Source organism: Periplaneta americana, chromosome 1, assembly GCF_040183065.1.
Source record: "Periplaneta americana isolate PAMFEO1 chromosome 1, P.americana_PAMFEO1_priV1, whole genome shotgun sequence".
Lineage (NCBI taxonomy): Eukaryota > Metazoa > Arthropoda > Insecta > Blattodea > Blattidae > Periplaneta > Periplaneta americana.
Window position 1 is genome coordinate 186,808,998 of NC_091117.1, and position 14,742 is coordinate 186,823,739.

At 31.2% G+C, this 14,742-nt stretch overlaps 1 protein-coding gene across 1 annotated transcript in view; it reads right to left on the minus strand.

Annotated features, from left to right (window-relative positions):
* Positions 1-7,823, minus strand: part of LOC138695250 (calponin homology domain-containing protein DDB_G0272472-like) — a 227,161-nt gene extending 219,338 nt beyond the window's left edge. Inside the window, exons 1-2 of the mRNA XM_069819718.1 lie at positions 7,800-7,823; positions 6,774-6,941 (exon numbers count right to left, since the gene is read on the minus strand). Of these exons, the coding sequence (XP_069675819.1) occupies positions 6,774-6,941; positions 7,800-7,823 (192 nt within the window). The remainder of the gene's footprint in view (positions 1-6,773; positions 6,942-7,799) is intronic.
* Between the last annotated feature and the right edge of the window lie 6,919 nt (positions 7,824-14,742).

The following is a 14,742-nucleotide window of genomic DNA, read 5'->3' on the forward strand; positions in this document are numbered from 1 at the left end:
TGATGCTGCGGCATAAAATGAACCGTAAGTTTTCCAGACATGTAATTGAGAACGGAACATGTTTCCCTCCTGTATTATTTTATTACTGGATTATTTTTCAATATTGTTTTTAAGCAATTTCACATAAAGAGAAGAAGTGCTGAATACGAATTTGTTTCACGATGTCAAATTTTAGATTTTGTATCAAATTTATTAGATGTGGAATACGGTATATAGGGTTAATTTCAGATTACTGTAAATTACGAAATAGAATATGCACAATAAGACAACTATAAGTTATCGATACATATTTTCTGCTCTTTTTTAAAGAATATTTTCATAACAAAATCTTATTATTATTTATAATAACCAGTTTTCCACTGGGGATTGTAACAGATTCTAAGGGTTGGGCTTCGTATCTGTTCAGACACTTTAGTTAAAACAAATTTATTAAATTTAAATTTGAATATGTATTATTTCTAAAGAAACATTATATTAAATATTTTATAACTTTTTAAATCTTTCAAAATTATTTTCTATATAAAATATCTTATGTTACAGAAAAAATATTAGGGCTGATACAAATGATTGAAGTTGAGTTCTGCTAGATTATGTTAAATAATGACGTAAAACATATCTATAATTTTCTGTAACCGTAATTTTATCACTATTTTTTGTACATTCCTTGCATTAGAACAGAACAATACATCAGACTACAGAATATAATATCAACAGTAGAAATAGAAATAAAATAATACAATCAATATAAAAAGAGGATACAATAATATTAACAAAATTTGAGCTGAGTTCATGTTCGGTCGTAGTTCAGGTATGTTATTAATATAAGACGAATATAGAAAATAAAATAAAATAGGAACTAAAATTAAAATTACAGCTACAATGAAATTATATAATATTAACATAGAGAAGAATAACATCGTATGTGAATAAAGTAGGTCAATTTATGAAAAATGTATATTCCGAAATTATAAAATACAAATATAATATAGGCTATAAATTTATTTAATCAAATTGAAGACATTATCACGTTTCTAATTTTCTTGTTATATGTTAGTGGGTTACATCTTAGAAGTTGTCAATGTAATTTAGCTAAAGAATTATACAACCGAGGGCCAATATTAATGCTATGCTTTAGACCAGCAGATGTGAAAGATTTATGATTGTACTAATATCAATTAAATTAAAATTGATTTAATACTGAAAGTCAAGAAATGAAGATTTTAAGAGCGAGTGTTGATAATGATAAAAACTGTTTAAAAACTTAGAGCTCTTCATAATTTGGTAATTTAGTCACAAATATAAATTCCAACAGTTGTCTAGGAAACTCATTTTTTTAATCATAAAATGGAACAATCAACACAATATCACCTGTTCTCACGGTCTTGAATGTTCTATTCTCATTTGAAATTGCAATTGTGAAACATCTATACCTTAACTATGGTTATGTGATCAACAAGGTCACAACGAAAAGAAAGGAAAATTTGTCCACTCCTTATAGAAGGACGGATAAATCTACACTTTTCTGTCTGAAATCTAAACAAGGCAGCTTAAGTTGTATACAGAAATGTTTCCTCATAGGGAAGCAGATATTGAAAATTAATTAATCTCTCTACACTACTAAATGGAAAAAATGTAATAATCACAAGGAAAATGCCCACATATTTTAATGTAAATATAAAATTTTAGATATTCTAAACATTGTCTTTTGTCTATTGCAGTGATGTCAACTGATACCCATAGGAGCAAGCGCGCGCTTTAGAGCCCAGGAGAGCCTGAGCGCTTTACAGCGGAAAGGAAAGAGACAGACTAAAGAGGTAGTATATGCAACTTGGTCGAGCTATATATAGGGATGGCCAGCACTGATTCAATGGATAAAGGGAAGAGAACTAATTAAAACTGTATACATGTTAATTTTTAGATCTGTCTGAGAGGTATAAGTGCATTATAAGAATGTAAGTTTTAATTTTAATGCTCATTTTTCACAAGTTTGCTTTTTTTATTCAAAAGGAATATTTTCTCAATTTTTTTTACAGTAAAGTGAAATTTACAGATATGTTTTTTTAGTAGCCTTACAGGTACTAAAACAATGTTTTCGTAAATGTAATATATCGTAAATACGTATTACTGAAGATAGTGTATTAAAATGTTTGAAAATATTCGCATGGAAAATGTTTGTAAGCAAATGAATTAACAAAGCAAATACTGTTACATCATAAATAAAAGATATGTGCATATATGTTGGTGAAACGTCAGCTCTATAGCTTCAGCAGATTTCGAGATAATTTAATATTCTGATAACAGAAAGTTGCGCACCAATATCACTTAAAAGCATAATGCGATAAGAGTTTTATTATGTAATATTAGTTGCAGTTAAAACATATACCTAGGCAACTTTGCTTTGTACTATAATATTGTTTTGATTACTTTTATAAGGCTAAAGATACCATCAATATCAATTTCAACTTATCATGTCATATTCAGTGTCTTTCTTTGGGATAACACTTTCTTTATGAATGATGTGTTTAATTCACTTAGTACAGTATAGTTGTAGTTATTATGGAATTTGTGTGAATATTCCTTCTTTACTCTTTATTATGTTATTAACGTTTAAAACACAACTGCAATATTAGGATAAGAAATAGGTGTTAGTACTTTTGTTTTACAGACAATATATAAAATAACAAACAGAAAGAAGCCATATAAAAATAACGACATAAAATTTCACGTTCCGTTTGAAGTTTGTGCACCACTGTTTTCTTAATCCAACAGGCTGCTTATTCCTCCTAGCATACCTAGCGCTTAATGCCCGCGCAAGACGTCAAGTCAGAAATATGCGCTTGCTTTGACATCACTGGTCTATTGTGTCGATATCTGTGCGTGTCTCAGGTGCTCGTCACGATATATCAAATAATGACTATTCTTCTAGCTCAGTATTTAATGCTTTTAACGAATTGTTTGTCCTGTCATATGGTTTAATCAGACCTGCACGAAATCGGACACTTATCTGAATGTGTGTCTTTGTCTTATCTGATGCTATGTTTTCTTAGCGAAGTTTTGCTCCATGTTCATCATATTAATAGGATTTCATTGAAATTGATGAATGAAGCTGGTATGTAATCTATTGAATACTGAATATAGTCTAAATTATAGAGCTGTACGCAGTTACAGATGAGTTGATTTCAATAAATTGGATAAAGCAGGAGGAAAGACAATTTGCCGAAATAGTTGAGTGAAATAGTACCTTTGTGTTCCCTTTTTTTGTTTTATTTTAGCACCTTTTCCCCTCTTCTTTATGAAAATTTTCCCTAAAATCCCAACCTTGAATGAGTTCTCTGTCAGTACAGAAAAATATTCTAAATAGACGTATGTTCTTTTTCAATTTAACCTTCCATATTATTTTTCCCATTGTTTTAATTTCATAATGTACTGAATTTTTGGTAATGAATTTATTTATTATTGAGGAAAATTTGGAAATAATAGCTAGTAGCTTAATTTCTTAAAAAAAAAAAAAACTTCAAGTTTGAAAAATGCATTCAAAGAATCACCGACATTACAGTAGATCCTTACGCCGACGTCCATTTAAAAGTCAATAATGACCTTTAAAAACGGCGGAGCATGCATAATCTATACACAAATCGATACAGAACTGAATACCTAATATAACTGCATAAAATACTACGAGGAAGTTTTCTAGTCATTTTAACGTCTGAGTGACCTTGAACAATGACTCAATAACACTGCACCAAAACTCTACGGATTAAGTATTCCATAATGAAATAACACTACCCGAACCTCTATATAGTGTAATAAAAATACACTGAATTTAAAGTACATCGATTAAAAACTCAATTCTTTCCAAAATATATTCTATGATTAACGCTAAGAAATTCTCGAAAATGCACTACTTTTGTCTAAATATTCTTGTAAAGGCGTGCGGCAGCGTCGTGGTTAAGGCGTAACGTTGCGAGAGCAAGGTCGCGTGTTCAATTCCCGATGAGGTCTTGGAGTTTCTAATTAATCTAATTTAAATCCTTCCGGTCGCATTATGGTCCTGGAATTTACTCAGTTTCCAATAGAAATGAGTACCAGGGGCATTTCCTTGAAGGTAAAGGTGGTGTGCACGTTGGCTATCATTCCTACTGCCATCTTGTGCCGATTGTCTGCGCAGGTGGAAACCTTAACCTCCTGCTCCATGATCTATAATTGAGATGACTTTAAAAATATCTTCTTGCAACCCAAGTTAGTAGCACAGTCTAGTATATACAATCACGAAGCTTGAGTTGTGAGGGTGCTAGGAACAATACACTATGCTGGTTACTATTTCGCATTGTCTGTAATGAGGCGATATTAGCGATCCTAGTGGTTAGCAACTATCTATGGATGCATATTTACTACGTATTGAGCTTCGTAACTGTATATACTAGACTGTGTTAGTAGGTTCTAAGACTAAAGACTACAAACTATAATGTTTTAAATGAATATAACATTTAATTCGCATGTTAATCAAATGAAATTATTTTAATTTTTTTTTGTATTTAAACCGAATGGAGCTAGTCATTAGAAATCAACCAACATTAATCAGATATCATATTACGATCAAAATGGCGCTAGTATGAAACTGAATTACGTGAGAAAACCTACCCCATAAACGCTTCGAATTACTAAGAATATCACAGTATCCACTCAGAATCTAACTCCTTCCTTCTCTTTGAGATAATATCGTCGAAAACAAAAATTACTAGTAGTTTTGAGAAAGGCTTAAATTTTGTGAGCTAACTGATTAGAGATAGGCTATAACCTTTATTATTCCTACAAGTTTATTACTGTCTAACCTGTAGAAATACGTCGTTACATATCTCCTTAACGACGAAGCATCCTTGGAGACCGTGGCATGTGACAGCAGTCCAATTTGTAAGATTGTCTAGCACACGACAAGAAAATAATGGGCAGAGCAAAATGAAAAATGTGGGCTGCAGAATATTGAGTTTACGTAACCAGATATGTGCTGATGACGCAATGAGTGCTATTTTTTTTTGCACGAACACAGATAATTCTATGTATATAGTGTTGCCGGAAAATTATCAGTTCCTTCCACAGGGAAAATTTCCCATATTGCAAATGGCGTAATAGACCTAGTTGTATCTAAATTTTGTACGATATACTTTAAATTTGTCACTATCTTATGTTGAAATATCTCATTTCTATACATACTTTATCTTAATTTTATATGTTTAAGATGTATAAAAATAAACACTAATCAGCATGTTTGAATCATTCCACTTCTTCAAATAGCGCTTTGCATTTCAACACAAGTCATTGAGAGGTGTACGAAGTTACTTTTTAAATTCCTAATATTGAACACAAATTTTATAATAAAATAGTGTAAAACAGAGAATATCTCCTTCTTTAAATAAGAATCAGGCAAAGCAATATTCTATTACAATAAAACAAGAGTCCAACTATACATATTCTAAATTGTTTCTTAAGATTCACATAGTTCATTTTTATTTTAAATTGACCACAACATTTCATTAGGGATTGAAAAAAATATATGTCGTCTTCAAATTATTAATAACATTTAAAAATATATGTGGAAATGCTAACACGTGCACTATTAGCGCATTATATAGATATAAAAGAAATTGTTTTTTTATTATTTTATATCAAAATTTGAGTAGGCCTATGTACTAATTTTAATATCTACCTGAACAAATTCATGACGCATTTGAAAATTTTGGCTACGAATATACAATTATTGCATTATATCTTGAAATAATTTTCATAAACTCAAATAAATTAAAATTTAAAATGCATGTTGAGACCGATAAGATAACTTATTAATAATAACAATCAAGGTTTTATTTCATATACCGTCTATGCTCATCCTTTTAACAAATTTATTGGTTTTTCAATACTTTGTTACATATATTTTGAATTGAACGTTTTCGGCTCTATTGAGCCATCATCAGAACCATTTATGCCCATATACATGACAAAGGTACACATATAATGCAATACAAATAAACCCAAATAATATCAAATAACATCAATATTTTAGTCTAAAACTTGAATGTGGCTTATATAGCCAGTTTTATATGATAATGTAATATCTCCATATATTTAATGTTTTGCTTAGAATCATGTTATTTGATATTATTTGGGTTTATTTGTATTGCATTATATGTGTACATTTATCATGCATATGGGCATAAATGGTTCTGATGATAGCTCAATAGAGCCGAAAGCGTTCAATTCAAAATATATGTAACAAAGTATTGAAAAACCAATAAATTTGTTAAAACGATAAGCATAGACGGTATATGAAATAAAACCTTGATTGTTATTATTAATCAAATAAATTAGTTTTAATTCCAAATTGGCAATTAAATTCGTATTGAAATTTAAAGAATTGATATTTATTTTTTCAATAAACATTTTAATAATGCATAAAAATACACACTTGCAATGTATTTTGCTATTTACTACAGATAATTTAAAATTTTCTGGTGATATGATATCAAATAGTAAGGCATGAAACACAAGCTTCAATTTTTTGCATCATGGCTATATTTAAACTGCGTGCAATGGCCAATTTCATTCATACGTGTACAATATGTGAGAACATTATATCGCAAAACATCAAAGCAGCCTGCATTCTACTCCCAAAGCAAAAACCCTAGGAACTAAAGATCTGGATGTGCCTCTCTTCTGCAATGAGATATCTTGTTATTTTCGTCAGGGCCTGCAAAGCTGATGAAATGCATGCATCTCACCGGTCCTCGCGCTGCTGCTCCTATCTGTAGGCCGTCCCGCACTACACTGCCACAACGGCGCAGTCCATCCACCCACCAACGTGAACCCTCAGCGCGGGGCAAAGAGTGGGGGGAGGAAGAGGCGCCCGGAGAAATTACAAGAAATAGACCCGATTTACACGTTGTTGGCTAAAATTAACGACGCAGAATGTACCGTCTACGTTTAAAAATATTCCCACTCTACATACGCAATACGTAAACGATTGCTTTTGTTACGCTTATAATATCGACTCAGATGTGGCTCGGTCCAGTCGTTTGTATTTCTTGTTTAACGAATTGTCATCTATACGCAGTAAACGAGAATTATGAGTGATCTTTAATGGCCACATTCAATTAATAAAATTATAGACAGCTTCAGAATCCATTTTCCGATCTTTTAAAACGCATAAGAAATACATTTTGAAATATCCGTAAAGCTATGCAGCCATTCCGGGCGAACTGGGAATTCCAATAAAAAAGTCTTTTTCAGAAATATTCGTATATTATTAGTGTAGGACATAAATAAGGTTATAAATTTAAATATTCTAAAGAAGCCACGTATGTCAAATATCTGGGTATCATTATTGATCAGAATTTAAAATGGCCTCATCACATTACTTATCTTTGTAAGAGGCTTCGTAAAACAATTTATAAATTCGTTAATCTTCGATGCTACTTACCTATTAGAGTTCTACGAAATGTTTATTTGGCCATTATTCAGTCTATCATTCAATATGGTATAACTGTTTGGGGTGGAAATACAAAAATTAATCTTAGTCCGTTAAATTTACTACAAAAACGAATAATTAAATTTTGTTTGAAGAAACGTTTCGATTATCCAACTAAATTAATTTATTCTGAGTTTAATGTATTTAATATTGAACAAATTTATAAGTATACGCTGTTAAAATTTTATCATAAAAATCGTAATACGTTTGTATTGCAGACACACAATTATGACACAAGACGAAATATTAATTCAACATTAGTAGAACCTAAATGTCTCACATCTGCTGGTCTAAAGCATAGCATAAATTTTGGCCCTCGGTTGTACAATGCTTTAACTAAATTACACCCAGAACTTCTAACATGTAACCCACTAACATATAACAAGAAAATTAGAAACGTGTTAATATCTTCAATTTGATTAAATAAATTTATAGCCTATGTGTATGAATTAATCAACCTATATTATATTTGTATTCTATCATTTTGAAATATATATTAGTCCTACTTTTCACGTGCGATATTATATTATATAATTCCATTGCCGATGTAATTATATTTTAGTTCCTATTTTATTTTACTTATTTATTTATATTATTATCATTATTATTATTATTATTATTATTATTTTATTTTAATATTATATCTGAACTGCGACCGAGCACGAGCGCTGCTCATTCGGTCTCAAATTTTGTTAATACTACTGTATCTTCTTTTTATATTGCTTGTATTATTTTATTTCTATTTCTCTTGTTTGTTTTGTAATTATATTTCTTTATTCTGTATATTTAAATTTAAAAAAAATGTTTTATTTTGAAAAAGAAAATATTTTAAAAGTGTTATGGGCATTGAATCTAAGTGGTCTTGGCTAGGTAATAGGTATTTTTGTTTCCCTAAAGTTTTCAGCACTTACTCACAAGAGAGATCAACTGTTAATAGTTTTTCAAGGAACTATTGTTGAAAAAATATTTTAAGAGTCTACTGTTAACTGCAGGATCATGGAACCTTTAACCACAGTCTAGTACATACAGTCACGAAGCTCAATACGTAGTAAATATGCATCCAATGACAGTTGAACTTTAGTTGCTAGCCGCTAGAATCGCTACTATCGCACAGTCTATTGTTCCTAGTACTCTCAGTTGCTAACCGCTTGGAGCATTGTACCGCGAGAAATGCAAAAAAACACCTCAAGCTTCGTGACTTTATGTACTAGACTGTGCTTTAACTCTATACTATATTCTTTCTGCCATGAAGAAAAATAAGGAACATAACCCATTTGTAACATCCGTGACGAAATGTGTGTAACATCCTTGATATGAAAGAAGTAATATTTACCGATTACGTTTTTATGAACTAATTGGATACCATGAGATTTTCATAGCTTTCATATGGACACTATGAGAATGAATCTCTTTTTTTGCTAGAGGCAAAGACTAGTTTTACACTTTTTGATAATAAGATATGGAGTTCACAAATCTTGTAAAATCCGTGACGGAATCTTTTCTTTATTTTCTGCAATAATAATAAATTTTATTCAACAACTTTTTTCTGTAAAATGATACTGATCTTCTAAATTGGTTCTAATAATAAAAGTTAACATAAGTCTTTTCATTTTCAATATGCAGAGTTTGAAAATAGTAAAAATGTAACATCCATGACAAAACTGGAATGGCTGTATGTTACTTAATGTGCTATTAGAATACTACTACGAATCATATGCCCTATTCAGTAACAAGGCGGAAGGTTTACTTATAATCAGCACTTTAAGGGGTTAGGTACAGCTTACAGCAGTAAAATGTTTGGAAATATTCAACATTTTTTTCCTCCATTACTGTGTCCTGTACAATAATGAAAATTGGTATGTGTAAAACACTGTCCTGCTATATGGAAAAAATATTTTTACGATTAAAAAATTTTTTTTTCAAAATTTAAAATTGTGGCAGTTTACTGTGCAGTGACGAAGAGTTTCCCTCATAACTCATAAACTTGTTAACTTTTTAATGTTCTCTCTCTTTTATTTTATTGCTGAAACTCATGTTTACAATATCATGCTCTTTCAACAACATTCCTTTATAAATAATTTTTTTATTTTGTGTTAGAAGAAAATACTGATATTTGACCATTTTTAAAATTAATTTATTTTTTATCAGACAATCTATCACAGGTATAGAAGTGATCTTGCATCATATTGTAGATATGACATGCATAAATACATACAAAAAATTGCATCATAGAATGTTGGATAGTTTTTGAGTTATGTGGGAAAAGCTTCATCACTGCATAGTGAATTGAATTTTGAAAAAAAAAAAAAAAAAATGTAAATATATATATTTTTTTAAATCGTAAAAATATTTTTTTCATATAGCAGAAAAACAGTGTTTTACACATACTAATTTTCATTATTGTACAAGATACAGTGATGAAGGGAATACTACTGTAAGCTGTACCTAACCCTTTAAATTTAGTTAAATTTACTTTATTGCAAATATATACTAATAATAAATCTGTAGCCGAAATTTTTGTGGTAATTTTCGATTTTCCAAAAATAATTGGTCCTAACATATATAATTAACCACCCTGAAACCGAAAATCGCATTTTTGAAATTTTTGTTTGTATGTCTGTCTGTATGTTTGTTACCTTTTCAAGCGATAATGGCTGAACCGATTTATATGAAAATTGGAATATAAATTAAGTTCGTTGTAACTTAGATTTTAGGCTATATGACATTCAAAATACTTTATTTAAAAGGGGGGGGTTATAAGGGGGCCTGAATTAAATAAATCGAAATATCTCGCTTATTATTGATTTTTGTGAAAAATGTTACATAACAAAAGTTTCTTTAAAAATGATGTCCGATAAGTTTTATCCTTTAAAAAATTTTGATAGGACTGATATTTAATGAGATAAATGAGTTTTAAAAATAAAATAACGCCATCTAAGACGGTGCAATGAATTAAGAACAAATGACTTCGTCTATAAGGGGCCTTGGGCAACAACAATCGAAACAGGGGCCTTAGGCATCAACAATCGAAAGCTATTAAACATATCCTACAGAGAATGTTTCTGTGTTTGTATGAAGTAATATCAGAAGCTAAATTAACCGATTTGTATATTATTATTTCACCATTGGAAAGTGTAGTTTCTCTAGATAGACATAATGCTATAATGTTATTACAGTAACGTCTGAGTAAATCGAGGACAGGTAAGATTAAAATAGCTTCTTATGCACAGAAAATTTGATAGACTATTTTGTAAATTCGTTTTCTGTATTTCTTAAAATAATATTTATGTACACTCATTTTAATCTCAGAGAATTAACGAACAACGAGCGTGTATTGATTTAGTATGCAGTAATAGTACGTTAGCTTAGCAATCCATTATTTTATAATTCAAATTTTAACTATGCTCAATTGAATCGTGTTAAAATACATAAAATATATATGCAATAAATGCAATGCAAGAAAAATTGGGTAATGAGCGAAGCAGATTATCTTGCGCTGTTGTAAAAGTTGTTCCCTGGAGCAAATGTCCTATTTTAATTATGTAATTACTTTATATTTATTTCTAACAGGTGCAGCGGAGCGCACGGTTACGGCTAGTAATAATTAAAATCGTAATTCTTATATTGCTTCACCTAACTTCATTAAGTTGTGTAACTTGTTGCTAAGACACTACTAAGAACTGTATTTGCGCTGTGCATCACTGTGAAAAATGAAATAGGTAGTTCACTTATAATAATCATCACTTGAATCATCTGTTAGACTAACAATTAGCCTATTATATTGGAGGAAGAGGGGAAGGATGTGAAGGAAGAGAAGTACATATGTGTAGGAAGAGGGGAAGGGTCTGAAGGAAGAGGAGAAGGGTCTGAAGGGAGAGAAGAAGGGTGTGAAGAAAGAGAATATGAAGGAAGAATAGGATAGGAAGAAAGATAAGAGACGAAAAAAATATGGAAGAGGAAATGAGTGTCGAAGGAAAGGATGCATAAGTAGAGAAGAAAACAGTTGAGGGAGATTATAAAGGTAATAATCTTGAAGAAAAAGACACTGAAAGAAAACAATAATTACGAGAACGATAAAAACAGAAGCATGATGAGAAGAAGAAGAAAAGAACAATTCTAATATATAGTAATAATTGTTGTGATTTTCTATAATAAGTTGCGCAACAAGAACTCTCGCTAACAAAAGCATATAGATCTGGGTATATTCATCAACAAGCCAACATTTGTTTTGTACACTTCGTATACAAAATTCTATGGATAGGTCTGGCTTACGTACTTCCTGATCATTGGGTAACAGAAGAATTTAGCAGAAAATCGAGTATTGATTATCTTGTTCTACTCTAAGATGGCAGCACCGGCGCTATCAGTGCATATACCTACTCCATGTGGCAGTTACCGCCATATAAACGTCCTCACATTCTATTTTAAGAGTTCGCGTTTCATTTGCTATCACAATACATCATCTATATTTAATGACAGCCGTTATTGTCCTGATGAACGCATAGAAATTCCTGGCAACGCGAAATCCATTTATTCATCAATAAAATAATTTTGAAGGCATCAATAAATCCATTGATACGCTCTCTTTCAAAATAATTCATATTGTAGTCACAAATCAATGATCATAAATTCTTTACAGATATGCTGTAGTATTTGTTTCTCTTTGCAGCTACTTGCATATCACCTAACGAATATATTTATCAAGAGAACTGAATTGAAAGAAAGGGAAATGGGGGGAGAAACTTTAAAAGGTACGCGTGAAGACGTTCTTGCACGGGAGTTAGGGGCTGACAAAAACTGAATATGTGAGCTCCAAGCCTATTGGTCACTTGTCTCACTCTGGGTATCATTGCTCCACTGAAGGAGCTCTAGAAAATGTTGAAGGGGAAAAAGCCGAAAATGGACGTACCTCATGGTATAAGTTAGGAAATAAATAATTGTCGCAAAAATGCACAAATGAAAAATTATATTTGTGCAAATTGCGAAAATGTTGTGCAATATTATAAGCTAAATAATTATGCAGAAAGATAAAATTGATAAAGTATGCAGAAACAAAAAGTTATGTAATTTGTTTCCTGGAGTTGTATTAATTTTCAATCTATCTTACCACACTCTAGATATACTTATGTAAGTCATTACACGTAGGGGAGACTGTTATACCTTTAGCATAATGTACATTTGAACATTTTTTTGTTCTTTAATTTTTGATGCTACCTAGAGGACTCAAACTGAAGTAGATTGTAGAGAAATCCATTAAGTAGCTCTGGTCGTAGTTTCGGTTTGATTTATTGCAAAGTGTCAGTTCTGTGGACAAAACAATTTTTTTAGTACCAAAAGTAAACATTTCGTTCATTGATATATGTTTTCTAACACAAAACCAGATTGCATTTGTTACTGTCTATCAAGTACGGTGTGTTCCCTATCATCTGGTGAGTGATAACATATTTTAATTCCCATGATTTATTCAAATCTCTGATTTTGCGAGCCATTTTTTGTTTAAACGTGCACCCTCTTGTACCTTTGAACACAATACATCTTGTACCATGGAACTTGTTCCAAAGTACACATACTATCGGTTTTTGTTTTTCTTTCATTTTAAGATCATGTCACGAAGTAACTCTGGAGTTAAGAGGCCCCCAATTCATCCGAATGCCTTGAAGAATGCTGTTGAAGCAGTTATTGCTCCTCCAGGAAATAAAATCTCAATCAGAGAAGCCTGCCCTGGTTTATGATGGCAAATACATTTTAAATATGATTGTCAGTTTTTATAGCTATATTCCCACCTATATTCCATGTGTTCCAACTTACAAGAGAGTATGTTCCAAGGTACATGAACCTGTTGTACCTTTGAACACATTACATATCCCTTCATTTTATTTTTTCCATCCTTAATAGATCTGTAAAACAGGAAAATACATACAGGAAGTTGTAAAGGAATCTTCAATAATTGAATCAGGAATTTGCAAAAGAGACCAAGTCCATATTTTTTGCAAATTGAGTTTATACCCGTTTCTGGCTCTCCATACACTCTTACTGCATTACTTCTCATGGAACGAAGTCCTATAGAATGTACACATTTAAATTGTGAAATTTTGAGATAATTTAAATCATTAAAGTTAAAAAGCTTTAAAGAAAAGCATATGTTTTGAAAGCATAAGAAATAAGTTAAAATCTTCTATTAACTTTACTTAAATTAATACACTTAAACCAAACACAAAAATAAATAAATTTTAACTTCCAAGAAAAACAATAAATTATTTAATGACAAGGGTAAAAACCTTTCCAAGCAAAATACATCAACTTAAGGATAATAAAATAAACGAAAAGAATAACAAACAGTTAAACCCGTAGAAAAATAAAACAAAAAAAAAATCCAAAAATATTTAGGGGAGAGTCGGGTAGTATCGGACAGTGCGTTTCTTTCATCTACCATCATATGGTAGTACCTGAATGACATGGTTACGTTTCTCTATGCGTCATCACAGAAACGTAACCATGTCAATCAGGTGTTATCATCGTGTGGTAGATGAAAGAAACACACTGTCCGATATTATCCGATGTCCGATACTACCCGTCTCTCCCCTACGTTTCTTTAAGAAACATGTTTGGACTGTCATACATCCAGATCATACAAGAAGTTTTTTGTTGTTTTCTTAAAATATACTTTTTCGGACTTGGTCCTTTTTGCAAATTCCTGATTCAATTATTTCAAGCACATTGAAAGGTACTTTGTCCTTCCGCAGTGCAAGTGGAGTCGACTAAACTCGCTCGAGTAACGGCGTAATGCATGTAATATATGAATGCTGAGCCAGATGCCAATAAATCATGTTTGAAAAATACTAGAAACTTCATGGGGAGTGAGAAGTAGGACCAGGACCATTTCTTTTAAGACTCATCCCGACATTTGTCTTACCGCCTTAGGAAAACCACGAAAAACCCTTAGACTGGGTGTCTTTCAAGAGATTGGCGTTATCACATCTTTACACGACAATATAATCTTTATAAACCAGAAATATCCAGCTCGTAACTCCGTGTAACTTCCATTTTAAGACACATTCTTGCCAGATATGTAAAAGAAGACGCACATACTACATTCATGATTTCGTATTTCAATAAAAATGTAGGAAAGTTTAATAATTATTATTAATTATGTAAATTGTGCGAAAGCAAATACGACACGGGACCGGTAGGAAAATAGCAGAGTGCTGCATTACCTACAAAAG